At 48.5% G+C, this 21,672-nt stretch overlaps 1 protein-coding gene across 5 annotated transcripts in view; it reads left to right on the top strand.

The window, feature by feature from the left end:
* The window catches only part of GSN (gelsolin), a 64,476-nt gene extending 47,842 nt beyond the window's left edge, over positions 1-16,634 (top strand). For all 5 annotated transcript variants that reach the window (XM_050761903.1, XM_050761904.1, XM_050761902.1 and 2 more), the window contains 11 exons: positions 619-751; positions 1,948-2,036; positions 2,207-2,422; positions 5,067-5,200; positions 8,304-8,394; positions 10,340-10,510; positions 11,109-11,283; positions 12,680-12,804; positions 13,027-13,104; positions 15,186-15,246; positions 16,230-16,634. In XM_050761903.1, coding sequence (XP_050617860.1) covers positions 619-751; positions 1,948-2,036; positions 2,207-2,422; positions 5,067-5,200; positions 8,304-8,394; positions 10,340-10,510; positions 11,109-11,283; positions 12,680-12,804; positions 13,027-13,104; positions 15,186-15,246; positions 16,230-16,399 — 1,443 coding nt within the window. In that variant the 3' untranslated portion in view covers positions 16,400-16,634. The remainder of the gene's footprint in view (positions 1-618; positions 752-1,947; positions 2,037-2,206; positions 2,423-5,066; positions 5,201-8,303; positions 8,395-10,339; positions 10,511-11,108; positions 11,284-12,679; positions 12,805-13,026; positions 13,105-15,185; positions 15,247-16,229) is intronic.
* The last annotated feature ends 5,038 nt before the right edge of the window (positions 16,635-21,672 follow it).

The following is a 21,672-nucleotide window of genomic DNA, read 5'->3' as shown; positions in this document are numbered from 1 at the left end:
GCTGGTCTCGAACTCCCGGGCTCAAGCCATCCACCCACCTGGGCCTCCCAAAGTGCTGGGATTAAAGGTGTGTGCCACTGCACACGGCCTCTCTCTCTCTCTCTCTCTCTTTTTTTTTTTTTTTTTTTTGCAACAAGAACCTGTTTTATTTTTTCCAAATACAGATACAGAAGTTTGCGTGTTTTGCAAATATTGCTTCAAAGCAATATTTCTATATACAGCACCCTCTGTTCTAATAGCGCGTAAACATAGATATGTATCCACAGGGCAATGTTGGCTCATCAAGGATCCACCTTGCATACTCCTTTTTTTTAAATGGTAAAGTTGAATACCTTTTCAGCAAACTATGCAGTTCCCCTCTGCCACCCAGTTCCCAAATGTTCCTTCGTTTTATCCCGCCCTCTATTCCCATGTGCAGTTACCCCTGAGTGTAGGTCAGCAGATGTGGTTCTGAAAAAGCAGAAAAGGAAAAAGAACGTCTAAGTGTTTGCAAGAGAAAGCCCAGGTGTTACTCTGCAGTGCCATTTGGGGCGGGGGATTGGGGCAAGATAGTGGAAGTCTCAGGGCTGGGCGGCCACAGACACTCACGTGCTGGTTCCTTCTGCTTTGTCCCCTCAGGTCTCCAATGGTGCAGGCACCATGTCTGTTTCCCTTGTGGCTGATGAGAACCCCTTTGCCCAGGGGGCCCTGAAGTCAGAGGACTGCTTCATCCTGGACCATGGCAAGGACGGGAAAATCTTTGTCTGGAAAGGTACTGGGGACAGGGGAAGGGTCCCAACTGGCCTGCAGGACCTTGGGTGGGATGTCCCGCAGCTCCCAGAAACGCAGCTCCAGGGGAGCGTGGAGTGTGGTAGAGGTGCCTGGTGCAATGGATATCAGAAGTCTTGGGCTGATGCCTTGGTTTTGCAATTGACGTACTGTGTGATCTTGGGTACTTTACTTACCCTCTCTGGGCCTCAGATTGCTGATCTCGGCTAAAATGGGTGTTTCCCAAGTGCATTATAACGTCAGTTCTCTGAGACGCTAATTGGCATCCTGAAGAAATTATGTAGAAAACATCTTAACTGTATGGTCAGAGAAGTTCATGGGCAACAGTGGATTTAAAAATGTTCAAGTTTGTTTACTGTAGGACTTTTAACTTGTGCATTCACAGGGATGCTTTTCATGAAGATGATCTGGTTTGGGAAATGCTAAGCTAGAAGTTCATAAACTCTTTGGGTACTATCTTGTGGGAATTCTCTTGGAAACCATTGGCCCAGATGTTTCTTAGAGGCCCTGAGATCTTCTGAGAGGACCCATCAGTATCCTCCCCTGATTCTGTAAGGCTCATCTTGGGAAAGAGGACAGAGGAGAGGGAGGCAGTAGGAGGACAGAGAGAAAGGGAGAGAGTGGGGAGAAAGAGAGAGAGAGAAACTATTATAATTATTACTCTCTAGGCCCCCTGGGCCCTGGGCCAGCTGATCTGGACCTTGGCCTTGGCAGTGAGAAGGCTGGGACTGAGGGCCAGCATTGGCTGGCCAGGAGCTCCTTGGCACAGGAATGCCCTCAGGGTGGCAGCTTCTCACTCACTGAGGAACCTGCGTCAAGTAACTTAATGTCTCTAAGACCCTGGTTTCCTTATAGATACTCAGGAACAAGATAGCAATTTTTTTTATTACTTAAGACTGTTCTGTGGATTAAATAATCTATGTATAGTTCTAAGCACAAAATACATGCTCACTAAATGGACCACAATCGTGTTGTGATTGGTGTCATTGGCCAGCCCCAGGCTGGACTCCAGGAGCTCTAGTGAGTGGTCAGCTCTGGGGGTCTCTGGCCTTGGCTATCCACTGTCTAAGAAGAGTAGGAAGGGAAGTTTGGCAGCTCCTTCTCCTGGACCGTTGGAGGTCAGGATGCAGCAGGATCCCGGGCCCCTAACCCTCCATCACTTCCTCTGGCTACTGACAGGCAAGCAGGCTAACACGGAGGAGAGGAAGGCTGCCCTCAAAACAGCCTCTGACTTCATCACCAAGATGGACTACCCCAAGCAGACCCAGGTGAGTCTTGGAGGCCAGGTAGGATGGGAAGGGGTGGGTCCTGTTTGGAGGGGATGGGCTGGAGTAGGGCGGGTGTCCCACCCTCAGTGTAGATGGGGTATCTGAGGCTCCCCTGGAAACCCTTGCTGGGCAGCCCAGCCACATTCTGCTCCTCCGCCTCCCCTCCCCAGGTCTCGGTCCTTCCCGAGGGCGGTGAGACCCCACTGTTCAAGCAGTTCTTCAAGAACTGGCGGGACCCAGACCAGACAGATGGCCTGGGCTTGTCCTACCTTTCCAGCCATATCGCCAACGTGGAGCGGGTGCCCTTCGACGCCGCCACCCTGCACACCTCCACTGCCATGGCCGCCCAACACGGCATGGATGATGATGGCACAGGCCAGAAACAGGTACCTTTAGGGCCTGGGGTGGGTGTGTCCAGGCCCCTCTCTCACTTTCCCCATGCACTGCCTCTCGCTTCCCCAAGGAGGTTTCTCTCTGAGGTTTGCACAATTTTGGTAGCTGAGATTCTTTGGTGTTACTTAGTTTTTACAGTCAATGCACCCTGACCACCTACTGTGTATCAGGCCCTGGGCCAAGTGTCTTGGCCCCACCTTGCCCCGAGGAGTGCCTGGTCTGGGAGGGGAGTTGACCACAGCCACAGATCTGTGTGATCAGTGGAAGATGGGAGGGAGCACAGGGGATTGTGGGGACACAGGAAGAGCAGCGGGGGTGGTTGGTCAGGGCAGCCTGCACAGAGACAGGAACCCTTGGGTGGGGTCTCAGAGTAGGAGTAGGGCTTTGCTGCCGGAGAAGAAGAGCCGAGAGTGGTGGGCGTTCCAGGCGGGACTCGCTATGTTCGGAAAGGAGGGAGCTGTCCCAGGGAGCTAGTGCTGATGGCATCCCCAGGGAGGGGCCTTGAATGCCAGTTTCAAGGGTGTGAACTTGATCCTCTAACCAGGGGCTGCTAGTGAGGGGTTTTTCTTTTTATTAAATCAGAAATGCAACAAGCTCAGATCTACGCTTTATCTTTTTTTTTTTTAAATAGAGACAGGGTCTCGCTATGTTGCCCAGGCTAGTTTCAAACTCCTGGGGCTCAAGCAATCCTCCTGCCTCGGCCTCCCAAAGTGTTGGAATTACAGGCATGAGCCACTGCACCCAGCGAAAATGGGTTGGAATATGACTCTAGGATATCATTAGAAGGAAAAAAAAATCAGTTAAAAAATAAAAGAAAACTAAGAAAGTGGGTTGGAGGCAGGAGAATGAAGGTAGAGAGCTTATGAGGAGCTTATTCTAATAGTTTAGAGGAGAGATGATGACCTTGAGACTAAGAAGGTCACCGTGGAGAAGGGAAAGAGGGGTGTGGGGTTCAGAGGTGTTTAGGAGGTAGAATCCGCTTCAGGCAAACTTGATTCCATTCCTAATGATAGGAATAACAAACGTGTTCATTTTTATGTATTATTGTTTTTGGTTTGGTGTTATTAGCATTCATTCATTGCTTCAGTAGATAGGAATAATGCAATGAAAACATTCCGTGTAGGGCGGTGTGGTAAGAGCCCTGGCAGCCTGACTGTGAGACTTTGGGGAAGTAACATAACCTCTTTGAGCTTCACTTTCTCACTTGTAAAGTGGGGTTTCATCCCACTCCATCACCTTCAAGAATGTTCAAAATTAGAGATTCTAGGATTCTGTTTCCCAGGACTTGGACAACTCCATGTCTCCATAGCTCCACCAGGTGGCGCTGCTGGGCCTCGTGACCACTTGGAAAAAGCGGTGTCACCAGAACACTGCAGACACTTGCCAGCAGGGGTCACGCTGAGGTCGCCTCGTGGTGGCCCTGCCTCTGCAGGTGACCTATGAAATTTCTGGCAGGCCCAGCATGGTGGCTCACGCCTGTAATCCCAGCACTTTGGGAGGTCGAGGCAGGCGGATCACCTGGGGTCAGGAGTTCAAGACCAGCCTGGCCAACATGGTGAAACTCGGTCTCTACTAAAAATAACAAAACTTAGGCTGGGCGCGGTGGCTCACGCCTGTAATCCCAGCGCTTTGGGAGGCCGAGGCGGGCGGATCACAAGGTCAGGAGATCGAGACCACGGTGAAACCCCGTCTCTACTAAAAATACAAAAAATTAGCCGGGCGCAGTTGTGGGCGCCTGTAGTCCCAGCTACTCGGGAGGCTGAGGCAGGAGAATGGCGTGAACCCGGGAGGAGGAGCTTGCAGTGAGCCGAGATCGTGCCACTGCACTCCAGCCTGGGCGACAGAGCGAGACTCCGTCTCAAAAAAAAAAAAAAAAAAAAAAATACAAAACTTAGCCAGCCGTGGTGGCAGGTGCTTGTAATCCCAGCTACTCGGGAGGCTGAGAGAGAAGAATTGCTTGAACCTGGGAGGCAGAGGTTGCAGTGAGCCGACATTGCGCCATTGCATTCTAGCCTGGGTGACAAGAGTGAAACCTCGTCTCAAAAAAAAAAAAAGAAGAAAGAAGAATCCAGGCAGCTCAGTAACGATGGAGATAATGGTGATATTAGTAAAACAATAATAATACTTATGATAATAAGAGCAGCTGCTACCTACAGAGCAGTTCCTTTGTGCCAGGCCCTGAGTAAACTCATTTGAGCCTCACAATACTTTGAGGTAGGTACTGTAATTATCCCCATTTTTCAGATGGGAAAACTGAGGCTAAGAGCGGTTAAATCGGTTGTCTGAGGTCTCATGGCCTGGAAGGGGATGAGGGGCCTGATTTGGGGTCTGTGTCTGGCTCCTCACCTCACTGTACTGCATTCCTTTGGAGCTGCCTTGACGATACTGAGCGAAGGACAAACAGCCTGGGGCAGGGCATGGTATGAGGGTCCCAGGCGGGAACCCTGGCCGGGAGTCCCGGCCCTGCCTCCTAGTGGCTCTGTGAGTTGGGCAAACTATTTAACTCCAGTCCAAGCCCAAGTGATTAAAAGTTCATCCCATGGTCTAACCACAACCTACCATGCTGTGGTTTCCTGGCTTGCCTGAGCTGGGGGGTGGGGGTGCTGCCCAGCATCTGACCCCAGCTTTGCTCCACAGATCTGGAGAATTGAAGGCTCCAGCAAAGTACCCGTGGACCCTGCCACATATGGACAGTTCTATGGAGGAGACAGCTACATCATTCTGTACAACTACCGCCATGGAGGCCGCCAGGGGCAGATAATCTACAACTGGTAAGGTTCTGGGGCCATCAGTGTGTGTCGTGGGGGTACTGGCTGGGCCCTGAGCAGGACTGAAGACAGACTGAAGACAGACTGAGGGTATGAGGGCCTGAGGTGGGACTGCCACTGCCTGCTGGGAGAGACTCTTGTCCACAGGGCAACACACTTGCTTATTTCTCCAAACAACTTTTAAACTCTTCTTACCAAATGATTATATATCTATTGTAGGAGGTATAGTGAGTGTGGAGAAACAAACAGAACATCTCCCACAAATCCATGCCAAGTACTGTGCACACTAGGGTCTATCCTCCCACACATATTTTTCAAGCCAAAATTTGTTTTATTTTATTTTTACTTATTTAGTTATTTATTTTATTTATTTTGAGACAGAGTTTTGCTCTTGTTGCCCAGGCTGGAGTGCAATAGTGTGATCTCACTCACTACAACCTCTGCCTCCCGAGTTCAAGCGATTCTCCTGCCTCAGTCTCCCTAGTAGCTGGGATTACAGACGCCCACCACCATGCCTGGCTACTTTTTTGTATTTTTAGTAGAGACAGGGGTTTCACCATGTTGGCCAGGCTGGTCTCGAACTCCTGACCTCAGGTGATCCACCTGCCTCAGCCTCCCAAAGTTCTGGGGTTACAGGCATGAGCTACCACACCCAGCCCCCAAATTATTTTAAAACAGAGAATACATTTACATGGTTCAAAAATCAAAATAGATTATAAAGGTATTTATTGAGAAATCTTATTCCCACCCCTGTCCCTCTCTACCCCATTCTCCAGACCCCACCCCTTCTTGGGTAACTGCTTTAATCTCTTGCATATCCTTCCAGTAATTCTTTGTGAAAAAAAATATATTTGCAAATAATTTATAGCCTGGTCCCTCCCTTCCTTACACAAAAGGTAGCATATTTTGTGTATTGCCCTGCACCTTGCTTTTCTGACTCCATTCTTCCTAGAGATCAATAATGTCAGTACATAGAGAGCTTCCTCATTCTTTTTTACAGTTGTGTAATAGTCCTTTGGGTGGCTGTACTATAGTTTATTTAACAGATTCCTTGAGGATGCATAATTGAGTTGATTCTAGTCTTTCTCTATTACAAACATTGCTGTGATTAGTAACCTTAAACAAACATCATTTTGAACATGCAGAGAAATACCTCTAGAGTAAGTTCCCAGAAGTGAGATTGCTGGGTCAAATAGTAACTGCACTTGTCATTTTGATAGATAGCCCCCAATTTCCCTCGATAGTGTTTGTAGCATTTTACATTCCCACCAAACAACCTGGGAGAGTCCCTGGTTCCCTGTAGTCACACCTGTGGATTGTGTGGTCAAACTTTTGGGCGTTTGTCAATCTTATGGTTTATAAAATGGTGTCTCAGTGTATTTTTAAATTGTATTTCTCTTACTATACAGTCTAAAACTTTTTGTCTGATTATTGACTGTTGGATTTTTTTCTTCTTCTTTTTTTTTTTTTTTTTTTTGAGACAGGGTCTCACTCTGTTGCCCAGGCTGGAGTGCAGTGGTGCAATCTCTGCTCACCACAACCTCTGTCTCTGGGGCTCAAGCGATTATCATGCCTCAGCCTCCCGAGTAGCTGGGACTACTTGCCACTACTCACCACCACGCCTGGCTACTTTATAATCCCAATAACGTTGGGATTATAGGCATGAGCCACCACGCCCGGCTGGATTCCTTCTTTTTTAAACTTATTTTGAAATATTAGACTTGCTGAAAAGTTGCAAAACTAGTACAGACAGTTCTCGTATATCCATTACCCAATGGAATATTCACCTATGTTCACATCTTACATAACCATAGCACAATTAACAAAGCCAGGAAGCGAACATTGACACAATACTACTTACTAATCTATAGGCTTTACCTAAATTTCCCCAGTTTTCCTATTACTGTGTGGGTTTTTTGTTTTGTTTTGTTTTTTGGTTTTTTTTAGACAGAGTCTTGCTCTGTCACCAAGCTGGACTATAGTGGTGTGATTTTGGCTCACTGCAACCTCTGCCTCCCAGGTTTAAGCAATTCTCCTGCCTCAGCCTCCCGAGTATCTGGGACTACAGGTGTACGCCACCACACCCAGCTAATTTTTGTGTTTTTAGTAGTGATGGGGTTTCACCATGTTGGGCAGGCTGGTTTCGAACTCCTGACCTCAACTGATCTGCCTGCCTCGGCCTCCCAAAGTGCTGGGATGACAGGCATGAGCTATCGCACCTGGCCCCCACTACTGTTCTTCTCCTGATCTAGGGTCTAACCCAGGATCCCACATGGCATTTACTTATGTCTCTGAACTCTCTGAATCTATGGCAGTTTCCCAGTCTTTCCTTTTTTTCATGACCTTGATACTTTTAAAGAGTACTGGCCAGTTATTTTGTAGAATGCCTCTCAATTTGACAACCCTAGACATCTAAAAACAGCTTAAATTTTTTTTTTCACTAGATAATACACACACCTGGCACAAAATTTGTGAGAAGATTATTTTAAAAATTAGCTGCATCAGCACATTGATATGTCAGATTTTGTTTGCTTATATGATGACATACGTTGGTTATGGAAAACTTAGACAATATGCAAAGAGGTGGGGTAGAAAGGCAAAATCCCCCTGAATCTTCCCTCTAAGAGCGATCACCATGAACCTTTTGGTGAACATCTGTTCAGACCTCTCTGCACGTGTTCACGGGAGGCTTAATCACTGACATCTTTTCCCACAAATAGGCTCTCGTAACACTTGCTATTCTACAACCTGCTTTTCCACCCAGAGAAATGTCCTGGCCACTTTTCTACATCTCAGGTTTGAGTCTCAGAGCATCTTCTCTGTGGCTGTTCAGCATGGGAAGACCCAGCCTGTCTCCTGAGGGACACATTTAGCATAAGGAAATCCATGCGTTGCACTCAGATCTCTGTAACCGGGCAAGATGCCAGGCTGAGAGTGGAAGTGTTGGTGTGGTTCCTGGCTCTCGTTGTTCTGAGAGAGTGCCCTTCCCTCTCTATCTGTTTCATTACTGGTAACGGGGAGATTTGTAGGTTTCTCAGACTCAGGGTAAGGGAGAGGCTCAGGGCTCTGTGTACACCTTGATGCTGAATCTCACTTCCCCTTCCAGGCAGGGTGCCCAGTCTACCCAGGATGAGGTCGCTGCATCTGCCATCCTGACTGCTCAGCTGGATGAGGAGCTGGGAGGTACCCCTGTTCAGGTGAGCCCAGCCCACTGCCTCTCTGGGCTGCAGCCTGAGCCTTGTCCTTCTCTTCACTCATCTGTCTGACTCTCATCCATCCGTTCGTTTGTCCATCTGTCCATCCATCCATCCATCCATCCATCCATCCATCCATCCATCCATCCATCCATCCATCCATCCATCCATCCATCCATCCATCCATCCATCCATCCATCCATCCATCCATCCATCCATCCATCCATCCATGGAACAGGTATTTATTTAGGGCTTCTATGTGTTCTACACTGCATCTGTAGCCATGGACACACAGGCACACTGCCCCTGCCCTAATGGGCTTTGCTTTCTTGGGTGGTAGTAGACATTCAACACACATGCACACCAATGGCTGTGACAGATGCAGTGAATGAAATTGACAAGACCTTGGGGAGAGAGACCTGGGAGAGTCGACGTGGCTGAGCACGGATGTGGAACCAGCGTGCTTGGGTTTGAATCCTGTCCTTACCTCTGGGCAACTTTGGGCAAGTCACTTAGCCTCTCTGTGCCTCTGTGTCCTCAAAATAGGGGTAATAACAGTACCATCCCACAGGATTGCTGTGAGGACTCAGAGTTAACATTTGTAAGCATTTAGAGCCATGCCTGGCATATAAGAAGTCCCTCCCTTATACACATGTGTTATGTACAAGGACGTAAATCCCGGGTAGGATCCTATTGGATTAGAAAAGCCCATCCCTGTCCCAGGAGGGGACTGGTCAACTGGGACCTGATGCACGAGTAGGAGTTGCTCAGGCAGAGTGAAGGAAAGCACATTCTGGGTAAAGGGTGGTACACATGCAAAGGCCCTGAGGTGGGAGGGGGCGTTGGGTGTTAAAGCAAGGGGAAAGTGCCCTGATTTGAGGCTAGAGAGGTGCTCAGAGGGGCCAGACCACCAGAGGCCATGGTGACGATGTTGGCCTTGATGCTGAGAACAACAGGAAGTTGCTGAAGGGTAAGTCTGAGCTGTAGTGATTTCTGGTTTAAAAAGTCGCTCTGGCCAGTAGGGGGCGCCGGAGGGCAGCAGAGCTGGTTTGTGGAGATGAGGGGGCAGCGGACAATTGTGCTTCCTCCACACTGTGGTAGGACTGGGCAGGGCTCTAGATTGGAATTGGGGGTTTGTGCCCTGACGTTTGCCTATGATAGTCTGGGTGCTGGGCACTAAATGAGATGACCATCTTAGCTCAGTGCATCCTGACAACTGCTTTGGGAGTGGCATCCTTGGCTGCATTTTTCAGAAGATGAACCCAAGAGGTTGAGACACGTGCCCAAGTTCTCACCATCAGGGTGGAGTTGGAGTCTAAGCCCTAACTCAGCGGTGGTGGGTCGTGGTGGGAAGCGACTGCCATACGCCCGACACACATGTGAGATTTTCTTCTGGACATGGTTAGCTGGGGCCGCGGTAAGGTGCCACACACAGGGCGGGAGCAGATGTGAGGGTGTACATCTTCCCTGCCTCACTCCCACCACCAAGCCTCTGGCTGTTTCCTGCATCTGGGGTGCACTGGCTGTGCAGGAGGGAGTTTTCCAGATCTGGAATGCTCCGTTCTTACACTCTACTGGCAGTCATGCCCAGGCCTGACGTCAGCATTCTAGAAGAATGTCCACCAGCAATCCCTGTGCTTCTATTTAAGGGAATATTTGCAAACACAGGCTCGCCTGGTTCTTAGACCAGGCTGAGGGTCAGGAAGGCACGTCCTCATGGAGATGGAGAGCAGCCACAGCAGCAGTGCCCCGGGGACCTCAGGCAATAGCGCTGTCTCCGCTCTTCCTGGAATTCTGCTGTCCCTGCCCGTGTGTTGTTAGGTCACATTCCATGCCACACACAGACACAAGCATGATGGCTTTGTCTGGAGGAGTGGGCCCAGTGTGACATAGAAGGACTGAGGCCTGCCCCCAAGGTCCCTGACTCGCTTTCCTGTCTCCCTGCCAGAGCCGTGTGGTCCAAGGCAAGGAGCCCGCACACCTCATGAGCCTGTTTGGTGGGAAGCCCATGATCATCTACAAGGGCGGCACCTCCCGCGAGGGCGGGCAGACAGCCCCTGCCAGCACCCGCCTCTTCCAGGTCCGCGCCAACAGCGCTGGAGCCACCCGGGCTGTTGAGGTAATTTCCAGGTCCTGGACCACAGAAGGGATTGGCCTCCCTGAAACCTCCCAGCTGGATGACCAGATGTCCAGGCACAGGATGGGGGCGGCGGTGGCGGGGGGCGGTGAGTGAGTGAGTAAGAAGCAGCTTTTTGTATCTTCCTGCCCTGGCCACAGGGTTGTCTGTCTTAGACTTCCCCTGTTTCAAGGATGCCCAGTGTCCCTTGCACACTTTGCATAGTGGAGAGCTCACTACCTACCATTCTGTACAATCGGGATGCCATTCCTGATTACATTCCAGTTGGCTACTGTCCCTTTCATGGAGGAAGGCACAGATCAGGACGTGATTCCCAGGATGGTTTGAGCAGCCTAGAGGGGAATGGGACTCTCACCTCCTTTGTTCTGGGCATTCAACTTCTGTTAGTCACAGTGCATTAGTGACTCATGGGAGTCACCAAGGCCATCAGGGTCCAAAGTCTGTGCCCTCAGCTCTGATGGGCTGTGTTCCTCCAAGTCCCCACCTGAGAGCTAGCCCTGCTGCAGGGTCTCCTGGGCTGTGAGGAGGGGGCTGAGGGCTTTTTGTCTGGTTCCTGATTAACCAAGCTCTACCCTCCCAGGTATTGCCTAAGGCTGGTGCACTGAACTCCAACGATGCCTTTGTCCTGAAAACCCCCTCAGCTGCCTACCTGTGGGTGGGTACAGGAGCCAGTGAGGCAGAGAAGACGGGGGCCCAGGAGCTGCTCAGGGTGCTACGGGCCCAACCTGTGCAGGTGGCAGAAGGCAGCGAGCCAGGTAGGAGCTGGGGTGGGGGGCCTGCTGCTCTCCAGGATGCAGCTGTTAGGTTTCCCTTCTTTCCTTGGGCTTGGGGGCTCTAAATCCTCCCCATGCCCCAGGGCCTGTCCCCTAATGTATGTTAAAAGCAGTGGCTTTAAAATGAGGGCTATGGTCAGAGAGAAGGGGGTCTCCAGGAGCTAAAGGAAGGAGAGCCTAGCCTGGGTGTGGTGGTTCATGCCTGTAATCCCAGCACTTTGGGAGGCTAAGGCAGGCAGATCACCTGAGGTCGGGAGTTCAAGACTAACCTGACCAACATGGAGAAACCCCGTCTCTACTAAAAATACAAAATTAGCCGGGCGTGGTGGCGCATGCCTGTAATCCCAGCTACTCAGGAGGCTGAGGCAGGAGAATCACTTGAACCCGGGAGGTGGAGATTGCGGTGAGCTGAGATCATGCTATTGCACTCCAGCCTGGGCAACAGGAGTAAAACTCCGTCTCAAAAAAAAAAAAAAAAAGAAAGAAAGAAAGGAGAGCCCAGTGTGGGAAGGAGCAGCTGGGCTGTGGAAGGAGGCGGTCCCTCGCTAGGAAGCCTTGAGAGGTGGTAGGCAGCGCTGATAGCATCAGAGGGGCAGTGGGCTCTTTGCATCTCTAGACTCCCCATGGCCAGAAATGCCACCAGCCTGCTCTGTTTCCAGAATGTGGGCCGGGAAGCTCTTCCTTCTGCCAGCCTACAGTCTTTTTACTGTTACTTTGAGTTCATTCCCAGCTGCTTGATGCTTAACAGAAATGGAGACGAGTGACTTGGTCTAAAGCAGCTCTGTGCGGCAGAACCTTCTATGCAGATAGATGTTCTGTGTCTGCCGGGTCCAGTTTGGCAGCCACCAGTCACCTGTGGCTGTTGAGCACCTGAAATGTGACCAGTGGGAATTCGTGGGAATGAGGAACTGAACTTTCTATTGAATTTAATTTTAATGAATTTAAATGTAAATGTCTACACATGGACAGAGCAGGTATAGTGGAAAGAATATGGGCATTCGAATCAGACAGGATTTGTATCCTGGTCTTAACACTTACCATCTGTGTGACCTTGAGTGTTGCTTAACCTCTCTGAGCCACATCGCCTCATTAGCTGAGTGGAGCTAATGATCCTCATCCCGCAATGCTGTCGTCAGCCTCAAGCCAATAGTAGTCCTGACTGTGTCACTCCTGCCAAGTCTGCCCTCTCTGGGCCTCTATTTCGTCACCTTCCAATTCCCTCAGGCCTCTTCCCTCCGGACCTCCTGGGATTTTAGGATGGAGGGAGAAGGGGGAGAGCAGTGGGTTGGGCTTGGGCAGGGCTGGTCCCAGGGTCTGATGAGATGGGAGAGAGGGGTGATGGCATCCCTCGGCAAACTGGCGTGGCCTCCCCTCACAGATGGCTTCTGGGAGGCCCTGGGCGGGAAGGCTGCCTACCGCACATCCCCACGGCTGAAGGACAAGAAGATGGATGCCCATCCTCCTCGCCTCTTTGCCTGCTCCAACAAGATTGGACGTTTTGTGGTGAGCCCCTGCTGAGGTCACACCTCTGCTTTCCCCTCGGGAGACAAGTTCCATGGGACTGGTCGGAAGCAGAGGCAGGAGAAACAGTTCTGATGGCATGGCACAGAGGAAGGGGCCCCCTGCCAGCTGCAGCCAGCTGTGCCACTCCCTCAGGGGGCGGAGAGAGGAAGCCCACCCAGGGGAGGAAAGACATCTCGCTGATGCTCTTTCGTTCCTTCCCAGATCGAAGAGGTTCCTGGTGAGCTCATGCAGGAAGACCTGGCTACGGATGATGTCATGCTTCTGGACACCTGGGACCAGGTGGGTGAAGGACAGGTGAAGGCTGTCTCTGCCAGAGGGAGTGGGAGAAACTAGACTTCCAGTTCTATGATCAGTTGCTAGAAGGACCTAAAAGAGGCAGTGCCAGGTGTTGCCAGAAAAGTCTCTAGGCTACTGGAAGTCACTTCCTCTTTCTGAGCTTCCATTTCCTCATCTGTAAACTGGGAGTGGCGGTACCTTCCTTGCAGATACACTCACCTTGAAAGCTGCAAAATGCCCTATAAAGCCAAATCACATGACCTTCATCATTCTCTCCCAGGCCTTGCAGGAGCATGAACTCTTCCTTTAAATCTGTTGGCGGGGGATGTCGAACTTAGCAGCATCTTGTTTGCAGGCATAAACTGTCCAGTGTCACCTAGCGACTCTAGAGGGCTCCTGCTTCTGGTTTGAGGGCTCTTGGCTCTGTCTCCACTTCATCTCCTAGAGAAGGCCATTATGTAGGACTTCTTGGCAGGGGAAGGTGCCATTCACTCACTCAACCAGTATTAATTGGGCACTGCTTTGTACCAGGTGCTTTATGTTTGAGATACTAGGGATAGCGCAATAAATAAAGTAGGCGTTTTCGTGCCCTCCCAGGGCTTACGTTCTCACGGGGGTGTCAGGTCAGTCATCTTTCCTATCAAGGTGGCTTCTCCCAGTGTCCTCAGAGTTATGGAGTGACTGACCACGAAGGCATAAGAATACACTACCCACAGTGCTGGTCGGAATACCCGGTTGGAAGATCAGGACCAAAAATGGTTGCAGCTTGAGCCATTCAGCAGTTGTCATTGATTGATCCATTGGCTACTTAATCTGTTTGTTCATCTGTTAGGGATTCAGTCAGCCAACATTTATTCAGCACCACTGTCTTCCAGGCAAATGCTGAGTGCTGAGAATCCTATGATAAGCAAAATAGATAGAATGCCTGCCTTCGAGGGGCTTCCACTTTAGTTGGGAACACATTTATAAATAAGTAAGAGAGGGCCAGACACGATGGCTCATGCTTGCAAACCCAGCACTTTGAGAGGCTGAGGTGGGCAAATCACTTGAGGTCAGGAGTTCAAGACCAGCCTAGCCAACGTGGTGAAACCCCGTCTCTGCTAAAAATACAAAAAAATTAGCCAGGTGTGGTGGTGAGTGCCTGTAATCCCAGCTACTCAGGAGGTTGAGGCAGAAGAATCACTTGAACCCAGGAGGCGGAGGTTGCAGTGAGCTGAGATCACGCCACTGCACTCCAGTCTGGATGACAGAGTGAGACTCTGTCTTAAAAAAAAGTGAGAGAAACCAAGTCTGACATTTTACTGTCTAATGCCATTTTATCAATGATAGGTGCTCTTTGAAGTAATATTTTAGATATGCATAAAAATAGATGATACATAAAAATCAGCTCAATAATGTGACATAAAACTTGTAACAAGACTCAAAATGGGGATCACGGTGGGTGAGTTATTTTTATTCCAAGCCGTAGGCCCATTTTGATGAAGATGCACACAGACTGGGATGTAGTAGACTCTCGGTGCATATTTGTTGGATGAATAAATGAGTGAGAATATTTTGGCCACTCATTTGTTGAACGAGTGAATGCTGCTCAGAGACAACTTATGGACCTTTAGAGAAGAATCTCGAACTCAATGCCTGATGGCACCTGGCTGGCAGTGTTAGCGAGTGAAGCAGACTGGGATGGGGAGATGTGAAGGAGCAGTGGAGTCTGAGGCAAACTAGAACCGCCCATCTCAAAGGGCCGGCTCCTGCACAGCTTGACTCAAGTGAGGTTTGAAGGCCCAGGCTGCTAAATCCTCCAGTTTTTTAAGAGAAGTTGGAAATCTAGATTTTTATGTCACCAATAGTTTAAAAAGACATTGTTGGCCAACACAAGGTGGTGGGTGAGCAAACAAAACATGTTTGTAGGTTGCTGGCTTTCAACCTCTGTTCCAGATTCCTCCAGTGTTAGTTCATGGGCTCTCTTAGTAGGGGCTTAAAAAGGGCTTTGTCTTTTCTGACACCTGGCCCCTCCCCAGTCTTCCTCCAGCCATGCATTTGGTCAGCACCCCTCATGTACCTTTCATGTCTCATCTCACCTCCAGGTCTTTGTCTGGGTTGGAAAGGATTCTCAAGAAGAAGAAAAGACAGAAGCCTTGACTTCTGGTGAGGACCCAAGTCCCTGGGGGAAGGGGGGGTCCGTTGCTTGTGGGGTGGTGGGAGTGGCTTCTGTACAGGTCTGGGAATGAGCATCATTTCTAGGGGACTGATGGACAAGATAGGGTGGGGACTTCCTCCTCTGTGGCCAGCCCCTTATAAGTCCTGCCTGGGGTAGTGAAGAACACATCAGTTCCAGAGGAAGGAAGGAACAGATGAGAAGTCTCTTCAAGTTCCCAGAATACTCAGGAGCTGAACTTGTCAAGGTTTAGATGTGGCAAAGCAGGCCAGGCATGGTGACTCATGCATGTAATCCCAGCATTTCGGGAGGCCAAGTCAGGAGGATCACTTGAGCCCAGGAGTTTGAGAGTAGCCCAGGCAACATAGTGAAACCCCATCTCTAGAAAAAATACAAAAAAATTAGCCAGGTGTGTTGGTGTGTAGCCGTGGTCCCAGCTACTCAGGAGGTTGAGGTCAGAGGATTGCTTGAACCCAGGAGTTCATGGCTGCTGTGAGCCATGATTGTATCACTATACTGTAGGCTGGGTGACAGAACGAGATGGTGTCTCAAAATGAAAAAAAAAAAAAAAGAAAAAGATGTTGCAAAGCAGATTCTGGGTAGCTGAATAGATCTGATTTATAGGCTGGGAACCCAAAAATTGGTTCCCATATCTTCCAGTAGGGGACTACAAGGGAAAGTAATAAACTTTATGAAGCAGGAGGTTAAGCCTTAACCCTGTCCCTTCCTGTGTTCCTGAGCAGGGTGGTAGAGAACCCACGTGGGTATCATGCCTTTAAAGGAGGATGGTGCTCAGGGCAGGGGGTGGGCAGTAGGGACAGTAGGACCATAGACCTACTGTCTTTTGACCTTTGACCTACTGTCTTTTGACCTTTGACCTTCTTTATTAACTGCTGTCCTGAGTCACCCTCTCCCTGGTGTGGGAGGCACTAAGAATTCCTGGGGTTTCCTTTTCTTGCATGTGTGTCTGCAGCTAAGCGGTACATCGAGACGGACCCAGCCAATCGGGATCGGCGGACGCCAATCACCGTGGTGAAGCAAGGCTTTGAGCCTCCCTCCTTCGTGGGCTGGTTCCTTGGCTGGGATGATGATTACTGGTCTGTGGATCCCTTGGACAGGGCCATGGCTGAGCTGGCTGCCTGAGGAGGGGCAGGACACACCCATGTCACCGGTCAGTGCCTTTTGGAACTGTCCTTCCCTCAAAGAGGCCTTACAGCGAGCAGAGCAACTCTGCTATGAGTGTGTGTGTATGGTTTTTTTGTTTTTTTGTTTTTTACAGTATCCAAAAATAGCCCTGCAAAAATTCAGGGTCCTTGCAAAATTGTCTAAAACATCTGTGTTTGGGAAATTAAATTCAATAAAAACATTTTGAAGTGTGTACTCTAGTGTGGCTCAGCTGTTTCCTTGTGTCCATCTGACAGTGAGAGCGAGCGTCTGCCCTGTCTATGTCCCTGGTAAATCTGAGAATGCCCAGAGAGGTGCCTCGCATTTGCCTGTGAACGAGCAGAAAAGCTGCATCCACCCTGTGTGTGAATCCTGGTGCCGAGAGGCGATGCCACAGTGAGATGAGAGGTGTGTAGATTGTCCTGGGGGATACCTATGTGAAAGGAAATAGGGAGGGCCCAGGCGCGGTGGCTCACACATGTAATCCCAGCACTTTGGGAGACTGAGGCGGGTGGATCACCTGAGGTCACGAGTTCGAGACCAGCCTGGCCAACATGGTGAAAGCCTGTCTTTACTAAAAATAAAAAATCAGCCAGGTATGGTGGCACATGCCTGTAATCCCAGCTACTCAGGAGGCTGAGACAGAATCTCTTGAACCCAGGAGGCGGACGTTGCAGTGAGCTGAGATCGTGCCGTTGCACTCCAGCCTGGGCGACAGAGCGAGATTCTGTCTCAAAAAAAAGGAAATAGGTGGGGAACCAAGGAAGACTGGGAGAGCCATCAGACCCTAGACGCAGGTCTGACCCTAGGTGGAGAAAAAGGGGAGAGAAGGTTGCACGAAGTGTCTTAGTGGTCATTTATTTAATCCAGGAAGATTTGGCAAAGCTTGTCGGCAGTCCCAAAGCCAAATTCAGTGTTCTTTTTAAATTTAATGGTATAGTCCCATTTTCATTGTTTTTTACTGTGGCAAACTACATAACAACGTATTTATTTTAACCATTTGTAAGTGTGTATTTCGGTAACATTGCATATACAGTGTTGTGTAGCCATCACCACTCTCTGTACCTAAACCTTTTTGATAATCGCCAGTATAAACGCTCTGCCCGTTAAATACTAATCCCCCATTCTTCCCTATTCGCCAGCCCCTGGTAACCTGTGTTTTACTTTCAGTCTCAGAATTTGACTATTCCAGGGACCTCATTTAAGTGGAATCACACAACATTTGTCCTCTGTGTGTGGCTTGTTTCACTTAGCAGAATGTTTTCAAGACTTATCCCTGTTATAGCATGTATCAACTTTTCACTCCTTTTTGTGGCTGAGTAATATTCTACTGCATGTCTATACCACATCTGGTTTATTTAGCCATCAATGGACTCTTCGGTTATTTGTGCCTTTTCGCTATTGTGCATAAGGCTGCTATGAACATAAGCGTCTGTTTGATTCAAAGTGTACTTGAGCCAGAGTCAAAGTCAGCCAGCAAAGGAATCGTGTGTCTCCTGTAAGCAGGCGTGCCTTATCTGCCCCCTGCACTCAGTCACTGGGAGGCCTGGCCTTGGGACACATGTGAAATGAAGTTCAAAGCCAGCAGCCGGAGCTCTTATCAAGTATATGCCTTGCAGTAGAAAGCGGGCAGGGTGCATCCTCATAGCTGCCACATCCTGTAGCAGCTGCTTGGATCTTCCTTGCTACCTCTGGTTCCCACAGATTCATTCTGCTGCCCCAAAGCTATGTGGAGAAATCACTGCAGCAGCTGCCATCACAAGAGCTGCCCCCGGATGCTCTCAAAGTTTGCGGTCTTCAGGGTATGGGAAAGGGACTGTTTTGTGCCTTCTTGGTCCCCTGGGTCCTGACTCTCTACTCAAGCTCAGCATGTCACAAGTCCCTCTTGGATATTTCTATGTTGTTTCATAATCTTTTCTCCTGGGAGACTCTAAAGCAGTCCAAGGAACCTGCTGGAAGACATTCCCCAGTCCTCCCCGTCTGTTCTTTTTGATCTCTTCTCACCTTGTTTCCCCCCTTCTTGTTCTGTGTCACCTCCCACCACCACTCCATCCCCATTGAGTTATGATGTGAAAGCTCCCAAGCATATGACTGTAAAAGAGCAGAAACCAGCATAAGGGATTAAATGATGGGCAGGCTGTGTGTGTGTGTGTGTGTGTGTGTTTACACTGTTGTTTCCAAAGCTGGCTGATCACCCAAATTGCCCAGGGAACTTTTTAAAAGCATGGATTCCCCAAGGCCATTCCTCCAGAGATTCTGATTCATTGCAGAAGTGTTGAGGGTAGTGGAGAAGAAATTTTCCGGGTGAAACATGCAGAGAAGATCAAGTCATTTTCAGGCAGAGGGTGCAGCAAGTACAGGCAGGGGGCTGTGGGGGAACAGTGTGCTCAGGGACAGCCAGCAGCCTGGAGTGGCAGGCCTCTGAGCTGAGAGGCGGGCTGGGGATTTGAATGCCATACCAAGGGTTTGGACTTGATCCCATAATGCCTGCCTTGCCGACCCCCAAAGGTCTGCTTTCATGGTCACAGCAATCAACTTGACAAAGTCCTGGTACAAAAGTGGCATTTACCACCCAAAGCTTCCAGGGCTTTCATGAAAGGCAGGTAGAGGCCTGTGTAGACAGAGCTAGCTTACTTCCTAGAAATTCGTGGGAGTTAAAATTTCAGGTAGACCTGCCCATTAATTCTTCATTTCAGTTTATACCGGCATTCAAGGGTATGGCTGTGGCCTCAAAAGAGTGTTGTGCAATGCTCTGAGAAAGAAAATAGCCTGGGGCCACGGAGATGCTGACTTCTTATTTTTCTCTCAAAGGCCGAAAAGCCAATCAGGAACACTATCACTTCAATCACATAGTTTATCTTTCTAACAGTTGCAGACGTCATCATCTCCTACGATGGAAAAATCATTGTGAAATAATGAGACAGATGCCAGAGGGACAATGCTAGGCTTGGATCCTGTGTCCATCTTGGGCAATTCAGTTGAACAGATATTTATTTTGTACTTACTTTGTGCAAGGCATTATAGATATAATACTTAAAAAAAAGCTTTTGGAGCCTCAAGTTACCCACCTGCAAAATGGTAATGTTGTATTAGTACTTATAGCTGGAGGTGGTGTAATATAGTGGCTATATATATATATATAGTGGCTATATATATAATATATGGCACACCTGCTTACAGGAGACACACGATTCCCTTGCTGGCTGACTTTGACTCTGGCTCAAGAACACTTTGAATCAAACAGATGCCCATGTTCATAGCAGCCTTATATTATACTATAAGCCTTATATTATACTACTACAGCTGGCCTTTGGAGTCAGACCTGGATTCAAATCTAGCTCTTCCACTCATTAGCAGTGTGATCTTACTTAAGTTCTTTGCCATTTCCTTAGCTGAAAAATGGGAATAAGAATAGTGTCACCCCACTAAGAATTCTCATGAGGATTAAGAGGTAATGCTTAGTACAATGTCTGGCCTATAGTAAGTGCTCCAAAATGGTTAAAAATAACGAAAGCACCTAGGGCACAGCAGAACCTAGTATTCATCCACGAAGGCAAAGACCCAATGTACTGTGGATCAGACAGGATGTTTTTGGCTGTAAGCAATGGAGAGCTAACTCAAACCAAATTAAGCTGTAAGCACACTTACGTGCTCTCATACACAATCAGTTCAGAGTTGAGAGGGCCTTCATGGTTTCCTGCTCCTTCTCTTGGCTTGGCCCTCCCTAGTCTAGCGGTAAAATATCTGCGGGCGTTCTGGTTGCTCCACGCCCATGAACAGCCATGCCCAGAGGAAAAGAGGACAGTTTCTAGAAATGTTTTCAGAAAAGGGAGGAGGAACCACTCCCAAGTCCACAGAAAACTTTTCCTCAGGTCTCAAGAGCCCATATTGTGTCACATAATCATTCCTGATGGAATCATGGGCTAGAAGGATGGAATTATTCTTGGGCCAGTTGGGTTCATCCTAGCAGCTGGGGGTGAATTCTCCTGAGGTCAGAGCTCTCAGGGGAGGTATCTGAACAAAGTCATGGCTCCTAGGAAGGACGGAGGAGATCGATGGATGCTGGGTAGACCATCATTTTGTTGGAGACTTTTGGGGGCCATATGCTGAAAATTAAAAGTAATGGCTCCTTGCAGTTCTGTGGCATCCAGTACTTTTCAGAGTGCTCAATTTCCGGTCATTTTTCCCGTGGAATCTTTTAGGGAAGATTTGCAGCCTACATTATGATTACTTTGTTTCTAGAGTTTATTGTAAAACCTCAGTTTTAACAGCAGCTTCAATTTCCTTTCTCACTAAACTCTTCTGGCTACAGGGTAGATTGAAAGGGGCTGTATCCTATTAGCAAGGATGACTGGTTTAGGCAAATCCTAGCTTGATCTGAGCCTGGGTTGCTGTAGACCTGATGTTAACAACATCACTGGAAGAGATCATCACTAATATCCCCAGGGATTTTGCTGTGGCCTGGTCAAACACAGCCAAATGAGATTACAAATGGACATGAAAAAAAGATGTGTGAAGTGTCTTGCACAGTGCTGGCATTCAACCGTGGTTCCTTTTGCCTTCTTTTTGGTTCCCATAAAGTCTCAAAAAAAAAAAAAAAAAAAAAAAAAAAAAAAAAACTCTTCAAGTAACCGCATAGCTTCGAAGTTAGGATCTTAGACATGATCTAGCCCAGGATTTTTAAGTCTTTGGATAGGTTTGGGAGTGGGGCCAATGTACCCCCAAAGGATCCAAATTTGTGTTGTGCACACTATTGTACAGTTTTCAGACGAAGCTCTGTAGCTTCCAACACATTCTCAAAAGGTCTGAGACCCAAACAGGTGGACTGTAATCTTGTTTTACAGGTGAGGAAAATGAGGCTGAGACAGCATATGACTTATGTAAGGTCACATTATAAGGTGGATGGTATAGGAAGAAAAGCACTCCAGAGCAGTGATTTTCAAACGGAAATATGTAGAAGACTATGAGGTGCTTCTGTGATTTTATAAACATTAGATTCAAATTCCACGTTTAAAGTGGTAATAAAAAGACAAGCAAAACGGAGAAATCGAATATAGACTCTGAATATAAGATTGGAACTCTTTCATAACTCTAATTAATATGAATTTTTGTTTTTCAAAACAGCCTCATTGTTCTCATTGAGTTACTTTATATTCAGTAAATGTTATAAATGTGAACTCAAGAATTTATCCTGGCAAAAGACACCTTAAACCTTTTACCAATGCAGTTACCTTTGAAAAAAGGGGTTTGCT

Source organism: Macaca thibetana, chromosome 15 (genome assembly GCF_024542745.1).
Source record: "Macaca thibetana thibetana isolate TM-01 chromosome 15, ASM2454274v1, whole genome shotgun sequence".
Classification (NCBI taxonomy): domain Eukaryota; kingdom Metazoa; phylum Chordata; class Mammalia; order Primates; family Cercopithecidae; genus Macaca; species Macaca thibetana.
Note: the sequence above shows the minus strand (reverse complement) of the source record. Positions and strands in the feature narration are given on the sequence as shown.